Source organism: Camarhynchus parvulus, chromosome 19 (genome assembly GCF_901933205.1).
Source record: "Camarhynchus parvulus chromosome 19, STF_HiC, whole genome shotgun sequence".
Lineage (NCBI taxonomy): Eukaryota > Metazoa > Chordata > Aves > Passeriformes > Thraupidae > Camarhynchus > Camarhynchus parvulus.
The window spans coordinates 10,739,395-10,766,750 of record NC_044589.1 but is presented as its reverse complement, the minus strand read 5'-3'; the positions used below and the strand labels follow the sequence as shown (position 1 = coordinate 10,766,750).

Here is a 27,356-nt window from a genome sequence, read left to right as displayed (position 1 = left end):
AGTGGGTCTCATCCAAATGTCCATCCCGTGTCTGTTTCCACTGCAAAGTACCGCCCTACCAGCTGCTCCCACAGACAGCTGGTGGGAGGGCCCTTCCATTCTCTCCCCGTATCAAGCTCACAAGCACATCCGTGCTCTTCATTATGAAGATGTGCCCATTCCAGTTCTGGCCACTGACCCATCTCTAAACAGTACTTGAGGCAACTGGGGCCAAATCACAGGGAAAAATGAAACCAAAGCACACATAGGCACAAACTCTAACAGCAGAAGAGATGTTGCCAGAAGGACCCGGTGCCATGCTGCCCCGCAGCCGGAGCGATGGCTCCGAGGGTCGGCGGCCACGCTCAGCCACCGCCCCCGGCCCAGCACGAGCGAGGAGCAGTGAAAGGAAGCTCCTGTCTGCGGTACAGAGACAGCATCAAGAGAAGGGGAAATCCCACCAAACCCAACCCAGCCGGGGCTGGCCTGTGCCAGGCACAGGGACAAGGCTCTCCTGCCCACCTGTGAGTCCAGCTTAGCCCACCTGAACATTTCCTGCAGCAACTCATTGCATCGGATCAAACAACAAAACCTCTCACTACTACAGCTGCCATGAACCAGCTCAAAACCACTTCCTGCAGCCTCAGGTGAGCACAACCTAAAATCAGAACAAGGACAAAGCAGATGGGAGCAAAATCTGAGGGTGAAACACCAACAGCTTTTTTCAAAATAGTTTTAATTCTTGCATCCAAGGAAACAAAACCACATCTAGTTTTATATGCATTTAATAGTTTACCAATTGGTACAATAAGATTTTTTTAATATGCAGAAAACATGAATAAATTTTGTTTTACACAGTCTGAGAGCAACAAATCTTACTGTAAAACACAGAGCAGTATTATATACATTCCTTTACCGATTTTGTTTTAATTGTGTCAATGCTTCAGTTAACTCCTACAGCCTGGGAACTGTTCTCTCCAATTGCAACCTCTAACAGCGCTCAAACAAACATCTGACATTTGCCTTCACGTCGATGTCGGGATCGACTCTAAAGCGGATGGGGATTTTGCTAACTTCTCTTCAGAATGAACTCGGGGAAGCCTGAGGGACAGGCAGGACAGGAAAGCAGCTACTTACATGACACAGTGGAAAGATAAAAAGGCCAGTTAACGCCAGTTGTGACTTGCAAATCCAACGCGACCCCCCCACTCCCCCCCGTCCATCCCACCCCTCTATGCACGTGCTCTTGCTACAGGACTCTCGGTATTGATTTAATACACGGACGTTATATACAGCTGGACACAACAGCTCACTCCAAGGGCGCTTCTCCTTCACTCCACTCAGCATTTGCAATATTCAAATCATCAAAGGATTACCAAGCCACCACTGTCTACGAAAACAAAGTATTTTTCCTTTTAACCAGCTCTCAAGGGAGTCAGGAGCTGTCTAAGAGTGATTTCTCAGGCAGTTCACATGGACAGGAAGCAGCAGAGGAGAGGCAGGGGACCCCATGCCCACAGTCCCCACTCACTACCAACCAGGGGTTGTTTTCCTTTCCTCAGTGTCCTGGGCACACATTGGTCACACCACACACAAAAGCAGGACGGGTTTGTTTCACCTTTTAAAGTGCAAGATGGTATAAAACCAACCTCAGCTTCTATCTAAACCACAAAAAATGTTGCACTTTCTGGCCCGTGTGGCATGCCACGGGCTAGGCTAAGCCCAGGGCGCTGCAGTGGCTCTGGTGACAGGCCAGAGCTGGGTCCTGGCACGTGCTGCCAGGTTTAGTCAGGAAGTGCCAAAGCACCAATGACCCTCTCGCCCCCTCCAATGCATCTAGTTCATTATTGACCCAGTAACCTCACTGTTGCAGATCTGACCACAAATCTGATCAGCAAAGGCACAGCACAAGCTGACAGCAACAGTGGGGACAGTTCCACAGCATGTCCCAGTGTCCCCCTCACTCTCATGCCTGCGGTGTGGCTCCCTTCCAGCCAAGGCTTCAGCTTTGGTCCGGTCGGGACCATCCCTGAGATCATTCCCTGCTGCCCCAGAAGGCTCACTCTGCACAGGAGCAGTGTTGAGTCTCACACAGCAGTGACACTGCTGCCAGCACTGGGGCCGGGTGGCCTGGTAAATGTGTCTTTGCTACAGGGAAAAAATGCAGTAGACAACTTCCACATCACAGGTACCTTTAATTTCTCATTCAGGTTTTGAGTTATGTACATGAGGGTGGTTTATTTTAGACTTAAATAAAGTTTCTAGGTCCTACCAGGAATTAAACAGATGTTATTACTTTACAGTTGCAGATGCATGGAGGGATTTAAGATGCACTACTTGTGTATCTGGAATTCTCCAACAGGACAAAAAGCAGCAAATTTTTCCAGTCCAAGCAGCTAACAAACAAAACAGACTTTATTCGTGCATGCTTATGCAGCAACACACACTGAGAATGACAGAAACCACTGGATTTAAGAGATTAGCCTGGATCTTAAACTGGTTCTGAAAACCCCCACATCAGAACCCCGCTTTCTCCACCGCTTCCCAGAGGATCCCACACCCCAATCCAGCTCCTCCCACAGAACAAAGGCTCCTTCTGGGCTGACTGTGGAAGTTTCCCCCTCACCAGTGCAGTGTGTTCACCCTCCAGCTCACCTATGCTGGTCAGAGACTCTCAGGGGCATTAAAAGGGACATTTTAAAAGCCATGTATTAAACCAAAGGAATAAAATAAAGCACAAATTCACCTGTTAAAACATCAGCCTGGTACTTCATTGTATTGTCAATTTTAAAGTTGATTTTTAAAAACATCTAGTTAGTTTGCTAAGTATTGTAATTCTTGGTTATCTACAATGGAATCTGTCACAAAAATGATGATTAAAATATTAATTTATAATATTTTCATTCATTTCAGCTCAAAATATGTAACTTTGGGGATATGCAAATTAAAAATTGCGTACACCAAACAACATAAATACTAATAACTGAGCTGGGCTGGTTTTGCTGATAGGTTTGGTTTTAATGTTCATTATCATTCCCACAGATGGGTGTGGGCTTTGTTCATGGCATCTTTCTTTTAGAAGCCTGCATGGATCTGACCTGCCATTGTCAACTGATTCTCAAGATACTCAGTGCTTCCTTTAAAGCATTCCAATGCTGCAGCCCAAGGTTTTTCTCCACTTGCAAACCCCAGGATGTTTTAATTGGAGCCACATTGCCAAGGTGAGGACCACCTCATTGTCCAAGGAGCACTAAGGAAACCAAAAAACTTTTGTATACCCCAATTTCCTGCTAATGAATGAGGGAAGTGTCCTTTGATCCTGCTGTGTAAATAGGAATTGCACATCTCTAACAAACATGGAAAGCAAACAGCAAGTTGGACCATGGCAGTCATTTGGGAGAGGAAGCTCTACTGGAAAATGGATCACTAAACTCTAGTGGGATGGACAACTCCTCCTGGAAGTTCGTCTAGCATAAAAAAAAACCAAACAAAAAACCATTTAAACTTAGTTTAACAGCACAGCTTAACCATTGAATGACCAAATAAAAAATAAATACATTTATCACATCAGCTGCGACTAAGATTTGTTGTCTTATTTCAGGTTTACAGTCAGTTCTATAAATATACCAACCCTTGCGTGATAGGAGGCCAAAACAAATGTTTTCTGTTGATTTGGCAAATGTTTCATGACAAATATTCCAGAGTTTAATTAATTTCCATTAATTACATATAAGGTTCAGAAGATTCTGAATTGCAGCCTTATTATCTAGTATTCTTAGAGAAGATTTATTAAGCACACTTAAGTGATGTTACATAGATACACATTTCTGAAAGAGCCCTACAAAACTTTTCCCAAATGAGGTCACCAATTCAGGCACCAACAGACAGCAGAAAGAAAAACAGGTATAATTATCCGACATAACGACACTGTCAACTATTCAGTTAAGTGCCCTATTCCAATCATCCCACTTCTGCCTTCTCAGGTCTGATGTGACCAATGCCAGCCCATGTTCTTAAACCTATGGTACTTCTAGACAACGTATGTAAATTTACAGTATACAATTTGGATTCACCATGCATGAATACTTTGTGTGTAACATTTAATAAGCTCAATCTACATCCAGAATAATTTACATGAAAGGACAATATTTATTTAAACAGAGCTCAATGGGTAACCATGGTATCTGAGTGCATCCAGAGGAAAAGGGGTCACTGTGAACTCCATCAGCGGCACTCCCACACTTTTACTGTTTGATCTACACTCCCAGTCACCACGTACGGGGCTGTCTTGTGGAAATCTGCCAGGAGACAAAAGCTCTCGTTACCAGTGAACCCAGAACTTCAGCATTTCCTACTCTCACTGAATGGCACTGCTTTTTCAAAACAATTCTACCAGCTCAAAGGCTAAATTCCAAAGCTCCTGACTATACTTTTGTAGCCAAATTCTCTCATGCTGTTACCAAGAACTGGTAACACAAACCAGGAATGTCCAGGAATTCAAACTAACTCTTTTCTGACTGTTGTGCACACCCTACTTTTCCTTTTGCTGGGCAAGCACTGACACTAGAACCCTCCCCACGTACCTGCACACTCTGGTGACAGGTTCCAGAACTCCCTGTCAGTTAACATTCTTATCCATGAGCAACACTGGCAGCAGAAGTGGAAAAATCCAGCACACTCCAAACTCTACAACTCACATGGGTGAGGGGTTTGACTAGAAACTGGAGTTAATTTCTAGTTCATTTCTTCTACATAGAGAGCACAAGGTGCCACTAAGGCCCCAAGGTGAATGCCAGCCTGGTGCCCAGCTGCAGCCAGCAGGGAAGCAGCAGCACTGGCACAGGGAGCAATACGTACCCAAAGAGGTAACAAAGTGTTCGTGCGCGTTGAGGGTTTTCATGCATCGCTTGTTCTTGAAGTCCCAGACACGGAGAGTCTTGTCATCAGCACAGCTCAAAATAAACTTTCCCCCAGAATGGAACAGGACGCCACGTACCCAGTTATCATGGCCCACCTTGTGCACAAGGAGAGATCAGTGAGCAGGCAGAGAGCTGAGCATCCCACACCTCGCACTACGGCACACTGAGAGACCCTGCCTGGCCCCACAAGGACAGCACTGAGCTCCTGAGACCTCTGAGAACTCACAGCTTATCTCCAGTTTCTATTATTACACCTCTATCAGTCCTCCCAACAATGCAAGTTCCTGTACTTGAAGGCAAACAAACAGCAGTCCTCATGTGATCTGCACCAATTCTGCTCTCCACCCCCAGCACCACCACCCAGAATCTGAGCTGGGAACAGCAGGCTATGGCCTGCAGAAGTCCCACGTGTGGCAACAACGCGATACTTCACAGAAGACACAGTTCAGATGATTACCAGCATTTCTGTAAACTACACCACAGTACTGCATTCACACTATGATTTTGGAGATTGTCATTATTTCTTAGCAACAACAAGAGCTGAACTATAGAAGCCATTAAAACTGTATTTCCAGCATTTGGATTAGTATAACTCTGGCTTCTCTTGAAAACATGACATGCAAGATAATACAATTCATTAAAACTGGTTGTACATATGCAGCTAGGACCGCCAGAAAAAACACCGATGGACTTACAAGTGTCATAAGGCACATGCCAGTGCTAATGTCCCACATCTTAATGGTCTTGTCTCTGGATCCAGACAGCAGAAAAGGCCCAGGCTTGCCACTCTTCTTAGTCTACAGAAAATTATGTTTTAAGTTATGGTACGCATAGGATGGAAGCGGCAAGAGGAGGAATGAGACAGATCCCTTCCCAGTGATATTGTTTAGTACCAAAATCACATCATACAACAGCTTACAGTGAGTAAACCCACACTGACGAAGCTGTGTCACAGGCGCTGGTACTAATGCTAGGAGAATTACACAATCTGTTAAAAGAAACAGTTGTTTGTCCTGCTGATTCCACAAGCCAAGTAACACTTTCAATACACACTTGCCTACTGCAAGACACCCTCTGTTAACAGCAGACACAGCTCAAGTGCCACATCTCGGGACAAACGAGGATGCAGCTCACACATATCTTTGTGTTCACATTCTTCATAAAATGTAATGAAGCAGGGTTAAGAATTTCTGAAAACTTCCTACTGTGAAGTGATTTCTGTGTGTGCCCATGCACGGTGTGACCACGGCCGAACTCTCACCTGCCCCAGGTGTTCAGGGAAGTTGCTCCCCGGCGGGCTGTGCCCGATCCCACCAGCAGGGGGCAGGGAGGCACCCCTGCAGAGCCCACACGGCCACAGGAAGAACACACCGACCTTCCTTTTAATTACTTCTAATTAAAATATTATAAGGATCTTTAAGCGATTCAAGTAAAATTTGACTTAAATAACCTGCAAAAGCCATCACTAGTCAAGTCCCTGTGTTCAGTGTGGCTACTTTTCCCCTGGGTCTCCATGGTCTTTGGAGGCAGAAGGCAAAACAGCAATGCTGGGCGGGGGGATTGACTAGAAACTGGAGCTTATCTCTATTTCCTTTTTTCTACATTTTAACATCATTAGAACGAAAATTTCTTCTGGCCTTTAGGTTTTCCTGAGGGTCACTAGAAGGGGTATCAGTGATCACACAAACTGGGATTCATTTTAGTTTAGGAATGCTTTCTCCCATTAGTAGCTCTACAGTAAATCACAGCAATTGGTGCTTGACTCCAGCACAGTGCACACTGCACCCAAGGCAGCTTCATTCTGCATTCCTGAACTGGCTCCTTCCCCCCTCTACCTTCCAATTGCTAAGCATCCTTATAATTTTCACATTCTGCCAGAGAAGCTGCTTTACACATTTCTTTGCTGCAGTACAAGACAGCGGTCCCTCTCTCACCCCTCCCTGAACACGGCATCCCCCTGAAGTTCACTTTCACTAGTGCAAGGATAGATCCTAAACACAAAAGCTGGATCCTGGGAAGCCAAGACGGGGATTAGGTGCACACCAAGATACTCGGAGCAAAGTACTTATACACCTGCTGTACCTGCCAGGCCCTTTGAGCCAAAGCTCAGTGGCTGTCAGTGCTACACAGAGCACGGACAAAGATCTCCCTGTGCGCGTGTAACAGCCCGGGAATGTTACCTCTGATCCTGTAGCTTCTGATATGGTGGAGTAGGAGCTCTCGGGAGCCCAGGAAATGCACTCTACCACATGCTCGTGCTCTCGGAGCTCAGCTTTGCATTCCTTTGTCGCCACCACCCACACGCGCACCGTCTGGTCGTTGGAGCAGCTGGCAATCAAGGTGCCGTCCTGGTTGGGCCGCACCATGCGCACCCATTCTCTGTGCCCCGTGAAGGTCTTCACGCAGTAACTGTGCAAGAAACACAGCATCACTCAACTGCCGGTGCAATCGCCCCCTGCACGGGCCTTGGAAAGCTCAGGACACCTCACCTACTCAGTGGTTAGGATAAAATATTTTAGTGCACACATGTTCATCCAGGCAGGTGATGGAGCACGCCATAAGGAGTTTGTGGAAAGGATGCTGATGTGAGAAAGCAGCAACAGCTAGGAGCTAGCTAAAACTTGTTAAGGTAAAAAGCAGGAAACTTGGGAGAAAATTAAGTTGACATGACTAGTTGCATTAAACAGGTATTTTAAGAACAAGTAGAGATTTACAGGTCATTTAGGTTATTAGAGCGACAATTGATAAATGAAACAAGCAAGAAGACAAAAAAAAAATCAGGAGACACCTTGATCTGTGTCAAGAAAGGTAACAGATATTGTCTTTAAACTCATGGTTAACCAGTGAATTTATTTTCCTAACTGGTCATGAGCTAGAGATCTACCCTCATAGCTTCCAGAAAGACAAAACCAGTTAGCTTTAATTAGTCAGTATTAACATCTAAACCCCTCTGCCTAATGACTGGGGCAGAATCGTTCAGTGAATTACTCTAAATGGCAGAACATCATTTCTCAATTCAAAGAGTGCCTGCTGACATTCAGATTCCTGTGTCCCATTTCTACACAGAGTGGTTTCTCCTCGCTTTTGTTCTGGTGCTGTTTGCTCACAAGTGCACTTACCCTGTCTGGACTTCCCACATTTTGATAGTTTTATCCCTTGAGGCAGAAACTATATGATCTCCGTTGGGCATGATGGCTACCGAAGAAACGTTATGATCATGACCTAAAAACAAAATAAAGCCTTTATTAAGTGGCACTGGCAGAGTTTTCACAGAGCACACAGGACTTCCCTTTTTTTTTTATCTTGGTCAAGTAGTTACAGCAGCAGAGCATGCTTTATTGAATAATCTTTACATGTAAACTTGAGGTTTTATGAAATAATCATCCCTTCTTTTAGAACCCACAAAGTCCAGACACTGAGCATCCTTAAAGGTGCTTTTTGTTTACTTGCATATACCTATGGGTGGGTGTTTATTTTTTTAAGTCTCAAACATTCTTTATTTCTAGTCACCCCTTCTAAAAAATGATCCTAAAAGCAAAAAAGAAGCTCTTACATAAGACTATAAAAACCATTTGCTGTCAATATATAGCTGTGGGTGCTGTACTTTCTCATTTTTCCTATGGCTTTCAAACCCAGTGCAAAGGGAACACTCCTGTGTGATCAAACACATGCAGCCAAACCCCGCATGGAGCAGCCACAACTCCTCTGGCACGGATTCCTTCTTTCCTGTGGCCCTGCATCAGGAACTGTGGGCTAAAGGAATCTTTCACTGATTTGAAGGCAGTTTTACTGTCTAGCAAGCATTTAATATTTAAAGGTAAAATCCCTCAGTCATTTTATTTCAGTATCATTATGAGATGCTTCCTACACCCTCATGCATAGTAGATTTAAGATGCTATTTCATTCCATAAACACTGCATGTATCCCCTATTTACAGAGCACTGAAAGTATCAAACTATATGCCCCCTTTTTCTTTTGGAAAATACTCTGGTCTATAACCCCATTCCACATCAGCAGTTTCCCTGGATTAAAAAAAAAACACAAAAAAAATCTCTTAACTTCACATACTGCTAAATCAATCCCTTAATACCTTACCATGCATAGTTCTGATGCACTCAAAGCCCTGGAAATCCCATAGCTTAATGGTCATATCAGCAGAACAGGAGGCCAAGAGTTTGCCAGTGTGGTCAAAGGAAATATCTTGCACAGAGTCTGTGTGCCCCTTCAGGGTTCTCTCAAAGTCTCCTGTCTCATAATCCCACACCTGACAAGGGAACAGACAGCCTGTTAGCAGCAGCCCATTACTCTCTGTATTCTCCAGCCTCATATTTGCACTCTGCAGGCCAGTCTGGCACCTTGTTCAATAATTAATCAAGCAAGAGACAGACAGCCCTAAAAAGCTTAACAGTAGAGAAAAATAAATTTCTTTTTACGTGATTTTGTTACTTATAAATTAACAGAATTAATGCATTTTGAAAACTATTTTCAGCTAACTTTAAGCATTATAAGCCCAGCAGGAGAACATGTTTCACTGTATTGATGTCACGTATTCCACAGGCAGTTGTCTGGAGCACACACATACCTTTATTGTGGCATCCTCTGAAGCAGAGACCATAACACTGAACACTGGATGGAAAATGACGCGGGTGACAGGACTCCTGTGCCCACTCAATGCATACTTCTCTGGAGGACGAGGAATCCACTCTTTAGGGTCTCGTTTCTGACCAAGAGGTCCACCTGATGTAAATTCTTCCTTAGCTTCATTCAGCTTTGATTCTAATTCCATTACCTAAGTGTAAGAATTTTAAAGAGACCTTTCATTTCCAGTTTTATACAAGATCTAATTCACCTTCTTCATTAGTAATCCAAATAACAACTGATTCCAAAACTCACAGAAAAGCAAAGATTGCATGGACCGAAACTGATAACCAACATTCAGTAGCACTGGTTTTAAAAACCAAACCTAAATTAATCATTTATAGCTTATTCTTTAATATTTTATAGTTAATTCTTAATAATCTAATCATTAATCATTTATTCTTTTCAAATTCCCAAATATTTTCACAGAAAAAAAATTCTACAAAATCCCCTTTACTCACACACTGTACAAATACATCTGAATTGCTATTGTGCCAAACTACCAAAGAAGGTTGTGCTAACAAAAAGGAATGCCACTGCTGCAGGAATTCTGTGTCCTGTTGGAGCTAGCACACACATTAACCAACAACAGAAACACTGGAGGGCTAATAAACCCTTACTGTATTAACCTGCACAAGGGATAGGACTTCATTGTTAATACACTGATTTTAGGGGTTTTTTTTGCTTTTAATACACTCTTGAGCCATTGAAGCATGACTAAAAAGAGTTTTGTACTCTCCACTTGCAGCACAATCCCCCACTGGAATGCACTGGAGCTAATGGCTCCTTCCCTCTAGGGCCATGGCCAAAGACAACAGGCAGCACTGATTTTTCCTCTGTTCCAGCCCAGCCTGACCCTCTGCACACAGTAATTCCATCTCCCCACTCACCAACTGCCTCAAGGCACCTCTCGCCTCTCCAGCTTCAGGACTGCACATGCATGTTCAGTGCTGAATGCTTTCTGGGCTAACTTTTTATACGTGTACATCCAAGCACATCTCTACTTACCTTCTTTTGTAATCTTATAACAGATGTCCATTTCTTTTCCAGAAGTCCAGCATACTTCTTATCTAACTCTTCATTCTGAGAAGAGGCATTTAAAGAAAGAGGAAGAAAAGCAACACAAACGTCAAAGGTGCAGAAGTAACTAAGTGCTGCACATCCTTTCCATTACAAAATTACAGTCTCATACTACAATAATCCTAAATGTGATGAAGACAACAGACATCAGAAAATAACCATGCCAAGACTTACTCCACAGCAGACAAAAGCTCTGAGGACTTGCTACCTTGGTCAGAGACAGATGTTAATCTACTGCTATAGGGGGCACTTGTGAAAGCTGGAGTAATTTGCATGAATGATCCATACAAAAATTAAATCTCTCTTTGTAGAGCTACACATCTATCATTCCAATTTACTCAAATATTTTCAGCCTTTACCTTTTCTTTCCACTTTAGTATAGCCCACTCCAATTCAGATTTTCTTGTATAAAAGTTGTGAAACTTTTAACAACTGTGTTTTCTCTTTCCCTCAGGACCATCTAACCTATTTAGATTGCTTTCCTAAGCTTTGGGAAGAGGAGACTAAATTAGGTTGATAGATAAGGCAGATAGGGAAATGATATTAGGATTTTCAATTATAAGTATGGTATTTCAATTCGTCATTTCTACTTATTTATTCAATACTAGTAGCAAATTGGAGAAATTAAGTCAAACTTCAGGCATTTTGGAAAAAGAACAACGCAAGATATGTAACAAAGAAAAGGCAAGGATTTATCCAGCACAGTTGACTACTCAATCCAGTTGTAGCCATACGAAAAGCACACCTCCTATGCTAATAGGTGGCAAAAAATTATACCAAATTATCTGTGACAAAGGCAAGTCAACAGAATGAAGTCACAAGAAATGACTGGTCTGAGTCATTGGCATCTGTAGAGTCTAAGCAAACAGAGCTGCTTACTAGAGCTGGTCACACAATCACAGAATCACAGACTGGTTTTGGGTTGAAGGGACTTTGAATCTCATTTTGTTCCACCCCCCTGCTGGGGGGGGGAACACCTTCCACTAGACCAGGCTGCTCCAAGCCCTGTCCAACCTGGCCTTATTGGATGATGAATCTCTACGAACTGTTTCAGCCTGCACTCCTACTATATGGTCACCCAAGAGGTATGCAACAGACTCAGGCAATGACTTAACTCCTCATCCAACTCAATTCTCAAAAGGATTTTCTGAACTAAAATACAGATGAAGAATCTTGTTTGAACTCACCACATCTAATTCAGCTTCCTTTTTAAAAACCGAGTATGCCTCCTCGTAGCCATTGGAACGGAGGTAATCTGCTATCGCTCGATTTCTACAAAACAAATTTTAAATACAATGTAAGGACTCAGAGAAATATTGTCATCACAACATAGTGCATTCTGATCAGATCCTTGTCTACGTTATAAAGTAAAATAGAGAAAATTTTCCAGAATTTACTCAAGATAAATGTAGAATTCACAGATTGCAGCTTATATTGCAATGTGCTTACTGCAAATTGAAGAATCAATTTTTTATGCCACCAGTAACTTTGAAATTATATTTTCATCATTTCTCAATTCTAGTTTCAAATACCATCAGTTCTAGCAAAAATAAAGAGTAGAGAGATCCAAACCACAATACACAGTACTTAAAGGGCATGTGAACAGAGACACTCTAAAATCTATTTTGAAACAAATTCTAATCATTGAAGTTTAATGAAAATGCAACACAAAAACAATGATCCCTTACAGTTCATCTCGTTGCCTTTGTGACAGCACCATCGTGGCTGAGATGTCAGGTTAACGTGATCGAGCAGTGACTTCTCCTCAAGAGCTAAAGTCTTGGGAACCCAGGATCCACAATTCAGTCTGCCACAGGGGCTTAAATCACAAGTATTTCCCCAGATGTCAAACCCAGTAGGAAATCCAGAGGCATTCAACACAGAAGATTCAATCCATCTACAAGGAGGAGAAAGAGACATCATTTGTTTTGTCGAAACAAGCATTCCTCAGGCAGTTTTCTTAGATTTATCCAAGCAGCATCTTTAAAGACTCTGGCTCTAGCCCAGCATGGGGCCCTTGCAGCTACAGTGCTACACAACTGCAGCACACAAATGACTTTTCCCACTCCAGTACCACCACCTGAGGGAGTTTGGAAGAACCTTCGAATAAGAGACAATACTTGTTCTCTTTGTTTACCTGGAGTTAATACTTCATCTCACCCATGTTCAGGCCACAGCAAATTTTTAAACAGTCCTTCAATCCGATCAGAGTGGCACCATTACCATGGGTAGAGCTGCCACAGGCCCATGACTGCAGCTGGGCTCAGGCAGTGGAGTGATCACAACACCTCTGGCAAGGCCAGCCAGTTCGGGATACAGCTGAAACCCGACACACTCAACATGGTTCAAGTCAGTGGGGCTGTGCTTTTCCAAAACACAGACTCATTAGTATCCTTTGATTCAGAAACATGAACTGCAGCATTCTCAGTGCACAACCTGCTTCAACTGGGCAACTTCAACCTCTGCTCAGTGACATCACCAAACCCACGTTGCCTTTGCTTTCTGCACTGCAGGGACCTTGTGAGCACCACGACCGTGGAAAGTGCTGAAATGGCACTTCTTGCACACCTGGCAGGTTCTGGACAGAACTCATCATTCACTCAGGCTGCTCAGCAAGTCTGACCAACCAACCAGCCTTCAGCATCGAGATAAGCTGAGGCAATGCACAGAGGCTCAGAGACAGCAGGTGGGTTTGTAAACTTTCTACCAACTGCTAGAGGACTGCACACTCCTGCTGCCTCACCTCTGCCCCTCCCTAGACACACAGGTACACTGACTGCAGTATCACAGCTCAATAACAATTTCAGTAAAGAGCCCCCTCTAAACAACAGCCTGCTAGGAAAAAAGTAAGGAAAATACCAAGCGTGTATCATCAATGGCTACTTATTCATCACAGGGCATCAGAGGCTTCTTTCTAAACCTCTCTAGGCCCTGCTGTCTGCTTCAAAATGAGCTTAAGCAGCAAGTTGCTTGTTTCCACCCTGTTGGTGGATCTTCCACGTTAAATGCTGCACACCGTAATACTGCCTGCTAGCCAGTTATGATAGGAGCACTCTGAACAGGCAATGCCTCATTTAATTAGTCTAACCTCTTCCCTAATAGCTATTTCAGAAACAATTCATCTGAAAACTAACAGCATAGGGTTCATCCTTTCAGATAACAGAAGCAAGCATTTCACCTCCTCTGTCCCATAACCCAATTCATGCCAGGTAAAGAGACAACTGGGTTTCAAGAGATGTCCGGCGCTCAGTACAGAGCAGAGTACCACATGCAAATTAACGGAAATTTAGTTAACATCAAAAACAGGGTCCTGCAGTGCTGAGAGGCGCCCGCAGAGGGCGCGCCGCGGGACACGCGGTGCCGAACCGGGCTCGGGCGCGGCGGGGGCGGCGGAACGAGACCGGGCACTTCCCAACACACGGCAGCGCTGCCGCAGCGCCCAGCAGCTCAGCGCAAACACACAACGGCCAAAATCTGCCTCTAGGCCTGCCAGAGGGAAAACCCGAAGGTGGGATTTGTATTATGAACCGCCACTATTGCAGTGAATGCCTAGCAAATCCAGTGCTAGTGTACCGACTCCAGTAAAAAAGCCCAATATCTCATCAATTTTGTAGTGGCATCTGGGAGATGCAATTATAGCACTAGTCTAAAAATAACAGCAACTGTGTTTGTAAGGCCATCTTTCACATGTCATCTATTTAGAAATGCATTTTCCCTGTCAAATGTAAAGTAAGCCCAAACTTTTCCATATCCCATATCCGCTTCCTAACACCTGGGCTGCTCCACAATCTAACTCTGAATTGTTAGTGAGAAACAGATCCTAGTACTAGATAAATTCCAGTAGCCACATGGCCAAGTAGCTACTCCTGCTATTAGCAAATTACAGCTGAGCTAAAGCCACCAACCAACTGATCTACAGCTTCTCGCTCCTCCAGAAGGGTCTGTTCCAAGCACTCTGCTCAGCATTCCTGACTTTTAACTACAAAGCCACCTGAATAGAAGGGGAAGTATTTTTAGGATTGCCTCCTCCATAGACAAAACCAGAAAAACAAAACTAAAACAACCAAAGCCCACTATAAACAAAGAAAAAACCAAAACAAACAAAAATCCCACATACAAAGAACCCACTCAAGCAAAAGTGTTCAAACCCAAAAAACCCAAAAGGACCACCATTAATTACACACCTGCGCCACTATGTGAACTACCTTCTTTTTTTCAGCTGGAGCAGACTTTGTGACATACAGGCTTCAGCAAAGCAAGACTAACCAGCCCTCCTCCATCACCTATCAGCCACCACCATGTTACCCTCAAACAGCTCAGCCATGAGAGGCAGCTGGAGCTCTGGGGGAACAAAAACAACCCACAAAGAACTGCCACCTGTCCATTACATCTTGTATCAGCATATTAAGGCAGTGTCAAGACAGAGTTAGATATTCTTCTGAAAAAAAGATGTCTTTGCATGAGAATTTTACTCTGTCCACTATTAAATACAGGAAAAAGAACATGGAACTTAGCCACCCATGGAGTAACAGCTACTAATTTAGTGTGAACCAGGATGTGCCTTTTATTAATACCCTCTTACACTCTTCAAAGTTGTAGTTTCTAACTTAAAACCTATCTGATTCCCTATCAATAGTCTGCATATACAAAAGCACCAAGTGGCAAACCTCTGCATAAGGACAGTAACAGAGGGCTACAGGTGTTCTCAGCAAGATCAGGTGTCATTGTAAGCCTTTTAAAATTGGGAGCTGGCAGAAGACCTGAAGCTGGCACAGGTGTGACACGTGCAATGGGCACCTCACTCCTCCTGGCAGCACAGGACCTGCGTGGTTTTCTACAACACAAACCATTCCTTACCTATACAAAACATACTCCTCAGCTCCACTAACAGCAACAGACCCTCAGCAGGCAACTGCACCTCATCCCAGCTGCCCACCTTTCCACTCAGCTACAGATCAGCTTTTATACCCAGGACTGGCAGAAACATCAGAGCAGCACAGAGAGCAGACCTTTTTGGTGCTGCAGGACTAGAGAGTGGCATACTAAAGCATAATCTTTAAAAATAAATTAATTTTAAAAGAGACAGCCAAGAATCATCACAGGCCAGAATTTTTCACTGCACAAGTTTCTAAAGCACAAAGAGTTACTGATGAAGAGTAACAAACTGAGCAGGAATACCTGAAAAGCAAAAGAACCCTCACCTGTAAGGGAAGGTAAAAACAGCACAGGTTCTTCTGACTTTCTCATTAAAAAAAAAATAAAAATACATGGGACCCTCTGACTCTTCATGTCTGACCATTGCCCCCTTTCTTCCTAAACTGGGGTTCAAAGCTTCCTGAGCTTCACCGCACTGAGGACAGGGGCTCCAAGGCCCGGCTCTGCCCCTCGGGGCACCCAGCCAGCCCCGCACCGAGCTGGCACGGACAGGAACGCCCTCTGCCCCAGGGTGACCGAGAGGATTCCACAGACCGCTGCTGCTTCCTGCCTTCAAACACTGGGCTCTGCCACTGATGGCTATCGGTGTGGTTCAAGTGCTTCCGAGATTATGGAAAACTTCACAATGACTTAATGAGAGACCTGCAAATGACTCATAAATGCACCAACAGCAAAATGAAACAAGTTCAGCTCCATTTGTTAGCCGAGACAGCTCTACAGGAGGTATCCAAGCACAATAGCTACACGCTCAGTCACAGCAATGAGGTAGGGAAAAAATAATCACTTTCAGGCAAGAGATTCCCCTCAGCTCATGGTACGCTATGCCAATAAATGATACACCTTGGCTTGTAGATATTTCTATGACTGTGTTCATACTTGCTTCAGGAGACACTTAACTGACTAACAGTGCCCATTTCTGCTGCTCAGAAAAAGTCACAGTAGGTTTAGGCTCCATAAACAGTCTTCACCACAAAAACACAAGCTATGTACACTAAACATGTAACTGTAGCTCATTATATTAAAAATTAGAAGTAATACATGGCATCAATTACAGAGCCAAAGCATCAGCAGATACAGAACAGACCAGCAGAGTGCAGCTCTGAAAGCTCAACAAACCTTCAGCTCAACACTGCTGTGCTTTAGGAATTGTATATTTTTGCAGAATTCTAATACTTTAGTTAACTCAGCTACAAGACCATTTTTTCTGTAAGTATTATTATGACAACATTTTAAATTATATTCTCCAAGAACGTTTATTGAAGGAAACAAAATCGGACATCACTTTTGCAGACTGACACCAGCATCAGGAACACAAAACTGGGTTCACACTGTGAAATCAATTAAGAGTTTTTTATTACTCACATTTAGGTTCCAATTTAAATCTTAGCTTATCATTTAAAATGTCAATAATCCATATAAAATTAAAACATTTTGAAGTGTCCAGCTATATGCTAGCAACTTTCAAGTGGTTTCTCTAACACATTCCATCATTCTTAAAAGGTTTTTTTACCTCAAAGAAAACTCCTGGAGTTTACTTCTGCATTGTTAATATACGCAAAATCCTACTTCAGTTGTTATCTCCCTCTCTTCAGCTAATTTTATAATCCCATTGAAGGGCCAGTCATTTATGAAAACCAAAGGCCACCAAAAAGAGTAACTGAATTGATATAATCAGAATTAAATTCCACAATTCTTTAAAGCTGAAAGGAGCCATTTGTGCATCACTAAAGGCGAAACTCTTGTTGCATTGTCTCTTGCTACATGGCTGGCACAGGAGGTCCTAGCAAGGTTCTTCGACAGTGTATCCTGTTTCATAACATTAACAAGAGAACTTAAAGAAGTTATTTGGGAGTAATTCCCAGGCAATTAGAGCTACAGTCCTTATGGAAGAACTAGACCACATAAATTGTTCTCTTACACCTCTGGATTATGTTGCTAAATTCTATCAAGTATATAAGAAAACTTCCTTTTAATTTAAACTCATTTTAATGGGTCTGATTTTGTTTTGAAAGCATAAGCAAAAAGCTGCTCTATCAAACTCAAGCCACAGAATAAGACAATTCTTTCCACAATGTACTCAAAACCAGATTCCATAGAAGTGAAGTAATATCCATGGTTCCTAGGCATAACTATCAGGACCTGAAAAGGGTTCCTAGATATGTCTCTATCTGTTGATAGGAAAGAAAAACAGTAACAAGTAAAATAATTCAGTTCCTCTCCTGCTTCCATCCTGCCGCCCAGAAAAGCTCATCCACAGCAGAATCTCCCAGGCATAGGCATGCAGCTGCTCTTAGTGCGGCAAACAGACCTTATCCTAGAAAATGTTGGAATCCATCACCTGCTAAGCCAGCAGGGATGAGTGGGAGAATATGAGAAAGCTACTCATTTATGAGCTGGGTTAATCTTTTTTCCACTTTTCAGCCTACATCAGTAAAGCTGGCTGAGGGATTACGATGAAGTGAGCTCCAAGAGCTATCTGATTTGGGAAAAACAAAACAAGAAGCAAATCTGATCTGAATTACAACTCTGAGCCTTATTTTTAATTCATATGTTTAGTAAGCCTGTTATTCTGCAATTAAGGGAAGTCTCAAAATGCCCGTAGGTCAACACTTTGCTTGATACATCAATGTAGTATCACAGAGTACACAGAGCATTCTGTGCAGTGCTTATAATAATTCATAAAAAACATTTTCCGTTTCAGTTCAGTTACAGGTTTATCAAAGGAAATATATTTTTAACATGAAAAAAGTGAAAATTTTTATGCCTGTTTTCTTCCCCATTTCACCTACTTTTACAGCTTTTGCTAAAAACCTGATGCAGTAGTTTAGTTCTGAAAATCATTCAGCACAAAATCCATGGGGAACCAGAAAGCAATCTGTAGCAGATCAGATATAGTGCCTGTGTTCCAAAGACTTGGAATGCAGGTTGCAATTACATCTGAAAAATAAAGCTAAAGAATGTCATCAAGATGCTATAAAGCAGGAGCAAGTTGGGTGCTCCACGCAGCATGCTGCCGAAAGAAACGCCTGTGCATTCTGAAATCAACTCCTATGCCCGTCTGCTTTCCCATATTATTTCAAGCTAAATTTTTAACACATCACTGGCAGTCACTACCCACCTTTAGGACTGTAAAACAACAAAACACATTTCTGGCCTCGTTACCTTCCCAGGCACCAACACTAAATGACTTTGAGGAATCTGGGCCAAATTTGCTTGGGAAATATTTTTTTTTTAAAGAAGACTTTAAATTAATTCAATCTTGACATTTTTTCACCATGTATCACTTCAGTTTTGCAATTCTGATAGAAGCATGATACAATTAATTCTCAGGAGAAACATCTTGAGTGAGCACTGTCATATAATCTCATTTTAGAGCCTTTGAGCTCCCTCCAGGTCAGAGCTCCAGCCTGAGGTCTGTGTGTAGGCTTTGGTGGAAAACAAGGGAAAACATCCTTCTTGTAACCTGCCTGTTCAATTCTATGTGAAAATGCAGGTCAATTTAGCTACCAACAACAGGAAGAATGTAGGCTGCAGTAGAAAATAAAGCTCTAACATGCGTGAGAAGGTTTCTGACCTGGCAGTCCCCACTCTGCTGCTCAGGTGCTGTGAGAGCAGCAGGACAGCAGGTAGGGGTAGTGTTACGGGCTCGATGTTACACGCTGCCACTCAACACTTGCTCAGAGCAAAGCACATCAGGGTCAGCTGGATGACTCCAGCAGGGTATTTTTCAGTATCATTACTGCTAGGTCAAACAACACACACACATTTTGGGATAGCAATTCTAGACCACCAGGAGAAGAGCGCTGCACTTAGATATGTCTGTCAGCAGGCATGCACTGGGTTTGAACTTTGTTGTTCTCAGTTCTTCCTCCCATACTTCTCTGGCTCGAAAAATTAAGTAACAGATTTATAGCTGTAAAAGAGGTGACAGGACTATAACCAAATTTAAATAATTCAATCATTAAACTACCTGTAATCCTGGCAATGTGATATTAACAAAAACAACCACATTTTGATTAAATTTATAAAGAAAAATATCCAGAAGAAAACTTAAAGGAATGCCTGTTAATATTTTAGAAACAGGGGAAGGTATAAACCACAACGAAATCCAACAAGAACTTAGACAGAACTTCCACTCTTCAATCATGAGAATACTGCTGGTCCTTTACCCATTTTCAAATCTTGTTGACCAAAAATGGTTTCACTTGCCCAGAGGGGGAGAGAAAACCAAAAAGCTCATAAAAATTGTGATCTACATCTTATTCTATTACAGGGTACAGAGTTCAACCTTTCATGACACTAGTACCAAAAATAATGAAATCAAGGTTCTGGTAGAAGGTGTCTCATCTTTCTTATCACCCACCTTCACCTACTACACTCCTGCCTCTAAAACAGAGCTGAAGGTGAGAGAACCAGAAACTTCTACCATTACTGATTTAACAGACACCATCTGTTTAAAATACATAGACACTCATTAATGACATCATCCTCTTAATAGATTGCAAAGACATGAGCATTTAAACAAACCAAATTGTTTATCCAATCTCTTTCTTAACCCCAAAAAGCAGGTGGATCCAGCACAAGACATGCTGCCAATGTTGTTTCATTATGGAAGAAAGTCATTTATCTGCAGCAAACAGCCTAGCTGCGTCCAGCTGATTGTCCTCTAGCCTTAGAGAGGGATAAACGTAACACCTTTGCTTTAGCATTAAGCAGAAAAACAAGGCAGAGGCAATCTCAGGGGGAGGTGGGGAGGGGAACACTTGTCTGCCTAATTAAACCAAAGGAACTTAAGGTTTGTGGAGCACAACGGGAACAATTAACATGGATACAAGAGGCAAGGAACAAATAATCTCAGTCATGAATGCCCCTGTGCTATCCCAGATGCAAACCAGCACAGCACCACGCCACAGAGCCTGTCACCTACCTCACAAGAGGTGTGACAGCTGAGTCACCAAGCAGCCCCAGAACAAGAGGTGCCTCTGAACAGCCTTCGACCAACTCCCTCAGCAGGGACCTACTTAACAACGGATCCAAGGAAATTACAGGACAGACACTGCTGCTGCACCACCTACAAACCTCAACCATGGATGGGCCCATCTCTGGAAACACCTTCTCAAGGCTGTAGCAAGTAATTACTAGTAAAAAATATCAGGTAAGTCTTCCAGAATCAACAAAATCACAACCACAACAATGTATTTATTACTTTCATTTAATCACAATCCTTATCCAAAGTCCACAAGCAGTCAAGCCAAGCTGCAGAACTCGCTCAGAAGCAGTACCATTAAGAAGGAAATGGCAAAAATAATTCCAAATGTATTAACTAGCAAGTACTTTGAATTAATAATGTTGATTTTTTTACATAGTTATATATGCACCAGTGCTCTTGGTATTGGTCAGTGTGACAACACTGTGCTCAACATCAGTTTTGAAAGAACTGTATGTTTATAGTCACAAGGAAATGGAGTTCAGCATACACTTACTTCATACATAACATTTTTCTTTGAAAATTCCTGACATTAGATGCTAGCAGGAAGTGAAATGATAGGTGGCTTCCAAGACAGTGAACTAAAAGCAAAAGAGCCTAAGTCACACCTATCTAATCCCTTAAGGAGAGGAGGAGGAGGTTAAAAGAAAAGAAAACAGAATAAGCTTTTAAACATCATGAATGAGACAAACATTGCCTCATCCAGGTCCTGCCTCAACTGAGAGGAAAAGGCCCTTTTTAAAACAGCTGGGATAAGATACAGGTTAGCAACAGACATCTGTCGGGCTAACCCGCAGCAGCTGGCATCTCCAGGGTAAAACTGGAATTCTGTTCCTCATCAGATAAAATCCTGGTTCTCGCCAAGGCTTTTAATGTGGACTGTTCATCAGTAGGTATTAGAACATGGTAAGACTGAAGAAAGTTTAGTTCTAAAATAACTGTAATACATGAAAATCAGACATTTAACCCAACTTCAGCTCAGAATCCCACCAGTAAGCTGACATGACAGAGCTACAGCTCCCACCACACCTCTGCCCCACAGTGGTGTCACCATCCTGCCCACAGAGCACAGCCCTCCACACGCCCCTAGCATGGACAGCACTCAGAGCAAGAGTTCTGAGGAAACAGCTTTATGTACTTGAAAACTGATTTTAACCAGATCAGGATTGTATCTTAGTGTAAATGTCTACTTCTAAAAAATTAAAAGTGTAGCCTACTCTGTCAGGCAGATCAAAAGACAAAGCAACATCATCCATGAATAAAACCCTCAAAAGCCACATTAGGAGCCCCATTTCCCTCGTGTCAGGTAATAAAGCAGCTCCTCAGAAAGCTCCTGAACCCAGGCAAGGCTTCACATTTGCAATACATTTTTAGTAGTCAGGTTGTCCTGCCAATGATACATAAGCTGTTATAAAAGGGAGAAAGAGGAGCCAGTTGTAACGTCACTGACAGATATGCAAGTATGGACAGTGCATAACTTAACGACTTCTCTGCAACAAACCCCACAGGAGAGTCCCAGCACCATTCTATCAACACACATGGCTCTGATCCTTGGGAAAGACCTTCAGTTGCCATCACAAATTACGTGTTAGAGGCTGGAAACTCCCCTGCACCCTATAGGAAATCTGAAATTATTATCTATTAATAATAATTACAGATTTCTATTGTCCTCTTGATTTCCTGAATTTAGGCCTACACAGCTCTTATTTTCAGCCTGACAAGTATTTCAGTGCCCACTTCATGAATGCTTCAGCTGCTCTCCCAGTCTTTGCCTTTAGTTTAGAAAATGGGCCTGAAGTTCACCAAAGTAGAAGAGAGCTGACCTAAACCGAACGATTCCAATGTCACTCTCCTTCATACTAGGTAATTCCAACCCCTCTAGATCAGGAATACAGGGCAGCTACAGAGGGTTGTAAAAAAACTTACAAACATATGCAGTCTATACCTGAGCTACCCTGAGGCAGAGAGGTCCAGCTATTGTTTGCCCAGAATACTCCACAAGAAGCATAAATACATTATAATTAATGATGGACACGGGCTACGGAGTTATTCATGGAAGACAAGGTTGCAGTAGTGGACAAGGCAGTCAGCAGATGTTGATTCTGGAGCTGTCCCATCCACAGCAAGTTGAGAGCAAAGACATAACCTGAGCTCTCAGGTTGGGAGGAGCACAGGAGCCAGGGCAGGCACAGGGGTCAGCAGGATGGGCAAGACAGAGCCTGTGAGCAGCCAGAAAGGAACTGTTCATGCCTTTTGCTTCTGCAGAACCCAAATGAACAGGTTACTCTTGTAGAAAAAGTGACTGCCATCATTTCAAGGGCAAAAATCAACCAAAGCTGTTAAGATGGGAAGTGTTTTGCTAGGTTCTTCATTTGCCTTAGTCTGGAGACGCATTAGACTCAGGTATCTGGCTCATGCAGCCAATGAATCCTGGAACATCTACTCCAAGTGAATGAACTAGAAATAATGCAGAAACCACTGCCCCTTATTTTAATTTTGGGCATACTAAGAGAAGCAGTCTCTTTCTTGTGTGACCATCTCTGTGAGACCCCCATGAAAAAGCAACACCTCAGCCTGCTTCAGAACCATCCATGGTCAATGCTGTACTTGCTCCAATCAGCACTGAAATCAGATGGGAATGCCATGAGGCACATGTGGAACAGGAGAGCACTTCCATAGGCAGCCCTTCCTAGGTGCTTCCTCCAATCCCTATTCTATTCCCCAAATCCTTTGTTCAAACGCTTTTCCCATACAACTTTCAGCAGTAGCACCCAAGAGGGACAGCAATGCTCTTACAGAGCTACAGTGCTCAAAATCCTGAGATGTTATTTTACAAGAACCTGGCACATGACGAAGGGCAATGCAATCCAGTCTGTACACTGACAGCAGTCACTCCACTGTGGTCACCAGAGAAACCAGGGATTGTCTTTTTCTGTGTGCCCACCCATAATCCGTTCTAACCAAGAAGTTCCATGAACAAATAACAGCATGAAGCTACAATACAGAGGCTTCTCCAGATTCCAGAAAATCTTGTGTGTGAAACACCGGCATAAAAATTGCAATTCTTATCTAAAGTGTAAATAAAATCAATTCAACAAGTGCATATCGAAGTGGATAAATTGAAGCGGTTATCAGACAAAAAAATCCGGCTTTGCAACAGTGACTGGTCACTTCTCACTGCCAGACAAATCAAAATCCACCCTGCACAAAAATCAGTCTCAGAACAGAATGTGAGATTTGTTTCATTTCCAAAGCTTCCTGCACCATTAGATTCTTCCCTAAAGAAGAGACTTCATTGTTACGGCAATTAGTATTCCTCCACCCCGGCAAAGGGAGGAAAAAAAAGCTCTGAAAGGGTAATCGAGCCATTTCGCAGCTTTGCCTCCTTACTCCACCCAGTCTCTTCCCTGCTCAATGGCTGCTCGCAGCATCCACAAACATGGGAACAGCAACAGAAACACACAAAAACGAGATGCCCGAGAACAAGCCGGATATTTGCAATGCATCTTACCGTTTAAAAACATTTTCTTTGTTTAGTTCCCCAACATAATTTTCCTATTTAATAAAATTACTCTAAGGGCAAATAACATTGTGACAGCAGACGCTCCCTCTCCCGAAAATCAGCCAAATGCTGCACAATCATTTACAAAATGATCATCACTGAACGGAGGTTCTTTAACCACCACCTCCTAATGCCATGAACAATACTGTCATAGGAGCATATACTTAAAAGAATCACCACAAAAATACATAATTTAGCCAGGTCAATATGCCCAAACATTTCATTATATTAAAACGGTGTTTATTAAAGATTTTTAATATAGCTTAGATTAACCTTCCCCCATCCCTAGTAGGCAATTCATTATGAAAGGACTTGACCTGCACCAACCAAGCCCACTGCTGCAGCACTATTGAAATGGTTCGAGTGATACCATGGCAAAGAAAGGGAAGGTGTCACATTATTATTGGTATTAAAGGTCAAGTTTAATTGCATCCACCTTAAACAAAAAAAAAAAAAAATTAAAAAATCTCACGCCCACAGAACTGAACAAACCCCAAACTTTTCAAGGGAGGCACCACTCCCACCCCCCAACTTCCATCAAAAGCCCTGCCTGCCTATAACCTCCTGCGGAAACAAAACCTCGGGAGCAGCAATTAATACAGGATTTAAGGAATATTATAAGGTTTTCACAGGAAGCCTGTGCACCTGCAGCCATCCAGGCAGTGATATGACCCCCAGAAGGAGAGATTAGACCTCCCTCCCCCGTTTTACTGCAGCTGGTTCTGAAGGTCTGAGCCACCTCCTATCGCTGCTGCCCTGCCGAGCACTGCAGGAAAACTGGGGATGTGAGACAAATTCTGAAACAACACCTACTCCTTTCCCTGGATTATTAATTCTCGTCTTGTTTTCGGTGCCTCGGCCGCGCTGGCCATTTGGGCCACCGCCCGCCGCCCGGCCCTGCCCGGGGAGAGGGTGACAGGGGGAAAGCCCCGTCAGGAACCGGGAAGGGATGCTCGGGGTCCCCTCCGCGCACAAACCAGGCCCGTCGTCCCTGAAGGCTATTTTATCGCTATTTACCCCGGCCCATCGCCTCCTCCCGGTATTTGCTAAGTCACGGATGGAGCGGCGCGGCCCGAAGGGTGGGGGGACACGGGCCCGGCGGCGGCTCCGCGCCCGCCCCGCCGCTCCCACCGGGCCCTGTTTTCCTGCAGAGTCACCGCGGGAGCGGGGCCGGGATCCGCGGGGAGCAGGGGAGCCGCGCCCCGGCCCGCAGAGCCCCCCCACACCGAGCCGGGGGGAGGACACCGGGCCGGCCCCCCCGCCGCCCCCCGCCCCGCCCGGTCCCTCCTCACCAACGGGCGCGGCCGCCATTTTGAGAGCGAGGAGAGGGGGGGGGAGCGGGGCGAGGGCGGGGAGCGGGAGAGGAGAGGGAGAGCGGAGAGGAAAGCGGCGGCCGCCGCTCGTGCCCGGTCCGGGACAACCCGCGGGCCGGGGGGGCGGCGGGCCCCGGCCTTACCGAGCCCCGCCGGCGCCGCCGCCTCGCTGTGCTGCGCGGGTCCGGCGCCACCCGCCTGTGCCACTCACCGGCGCGGCGTCCCGGTGCGGCGTCAGGGTCTCGGTGCGGGGTGGCGGTCCCGGTGCGGGGTTCCGGTGCGCGGTCCCGGCGCTCGGGGACGCTCCGCTCGCTCCGCGCTGTCAGAGGCGCCGCGGCCGCCGGGAGGGAGGGCGGGAGCGGCGCGGCCGCCGCGGCGCTGCGCATGCGCGGCCGGGGGCGGGGACGGTCGCCCGCCGCCATCTTGGGCGGCCGAGGCGCCGGGTGCATGTCCCGGCGTGCCGTGCGCGCTTCCCGGCGTGCACTGCGCGGCCGCCCGCCTGAGGGGGCGGCCCGGGCGCGCCGGGAATAGCGGGTACTGCCCGGGAACACACCGGCAGAACCGGGCACAGCCCGCAGGGCACGAGGGTCAGGCACACCCGGAAAACACCGGGCACCGCAGGAGCGGCACCGGACACGGCGGGTGTCACCGAGCAACGGGAAGACGAGGCACCGCCGGTACACCACATCGCCCCTGGCCTCCCGCAGGCACCGGGCGCTGTAGTGCTTTCCGAGCGTCCCTTCCCAGGAATCCCTTCCCGGGACAGCTCTGTTTTAGTGAGTGACCTTGTCGCTCAGATCTGATTCACCAGTTGAGAGAAGGTTCGGATCCTTTGTGTCCATCACCTCCGTGTGAGGGGAGCTCTGGGGGCTCCCCTGTGCACCTCCCCGTGCCCCTTCACAGGGGCAGCATAGAAACACTCGCACTTTACACTGGGAACTGAGTGTTCGCACTATCTACAAACCCCATTTAGTTAAATCTCAAAATGTCCTTTGTTTGCTGTCTCAGAATGGTACTTCCTGATGGTAAACTGAGGCACAGACCAGTGCTGCTTTAACCCATGCACTCACAGCAGGTGACGAAGCAGAGCCTTGGCACTGCCTGTCCCAGCTCCTGTGTGGCCGGCACAGCCGAGCAGCTCTGTCCAGCGCGGTTCTGCCATCAGTTTGTAGTTCTGAGTCCCCGTGCTCCGCAGTGATCTGGTGTTAGGGGCAGCAGTGCTTGTCCAGGCCTCTGCACAGCGCAGCAGCGTGGGTTCCCAGCTGCGCTGGCAGAGGCCCGGGCAGGGACGTGCTGCTGGCCAGGGTCAGTGAGCACAGCCACCTCCAGCACTGGCAGCATGGCAGCAATGCAGTGAGAGTGGGGCCACGCAGCTCTCTGAAATGCTGACCCAAGGAAAGAGGTAATTCCATGTGGAAAATTATCTCGAGAGCAAAAACTGAAAGAAACTTCAAGGGACACTGAACATTTCATAATCAAAAGCTGTACAGTCCTGTCTGTTACTCCTGTGAGTAGCAGTGGAGGTTGCTAATGTAACAGTTACCTAATGGATATCTGTGTTTGTACCCAGAGCACCTGAGGGTGCCAGTGTCAGCCTTGCCTGTGCTGGGCCTTGGCCCCTCGCTTGCTCTTGTTTATTTTATACAGCAGTAAACAAGACGGGGCTGTGCAAACCCCCTACCCCACACAGGCACTCGTCAGGGTTATTTCATAGACAACATAAGAAACAGGGCACTGAAATTTAGGGGAGGACTTTCAAATGGTTGCCCAAATTACCTTGGCTTTATTTCCCTCTACTTGCAAAGCAGACAAAACTGTTTTGACAGCCTCAAAATTCTAATATTTCAAGTATTTTGGGGTGTGTATTCAAGTGATAATTAGCATCTACCCAAAAAATTAAGTCTGGTTCACAGGGATTAATGAATTTCCCAGAGATTGTTAGG

At 44.8% G+C, this 27,356-nt stretch overlaps 1 protein-coding gene across 1 annotated transcript; it reads right to left on the bottom strand.

Annotated features, from left to right (window-relative positions):
- Positions 1–698: 698 nt before the first annotated feature.
- On the bottom strand, positions 699–25,778 carry PAFAH1B1 (platelet activating factor acetylhydrolase 1b regulatory subunit 1). Its single transcript, XM_030962494.1, has 11 exons — positions 25,625–25,778; positions 12,305–12,513; positions 11,804–11,888; positions 10,545–10,619; positions 9,481–9,687; positions 8,994–9,162; positions 8,018–8,120; positions 7,079–7,307; positions 5,594–5,695; positions 4,837–4,993; positions 699–4,277 (listed from the first exon to the last, which is right to left on the bottom strand). The coding sequence occupies exons 2-11, from the start codon at positions 12,334–12,336 to the stop codon at positions 4,204–4,206; spliced, it is 1,233 nt and encodes a 410-aa protein (XP_030818354.1). The 5' UTR covers positions 12,337–12,513; positions 25,625–25,778; the 3' UTR covers positions 699–4,203.
- Between the last annotated feature and the right edge of the window lie 1,578 nt (positions 25,779–27,356).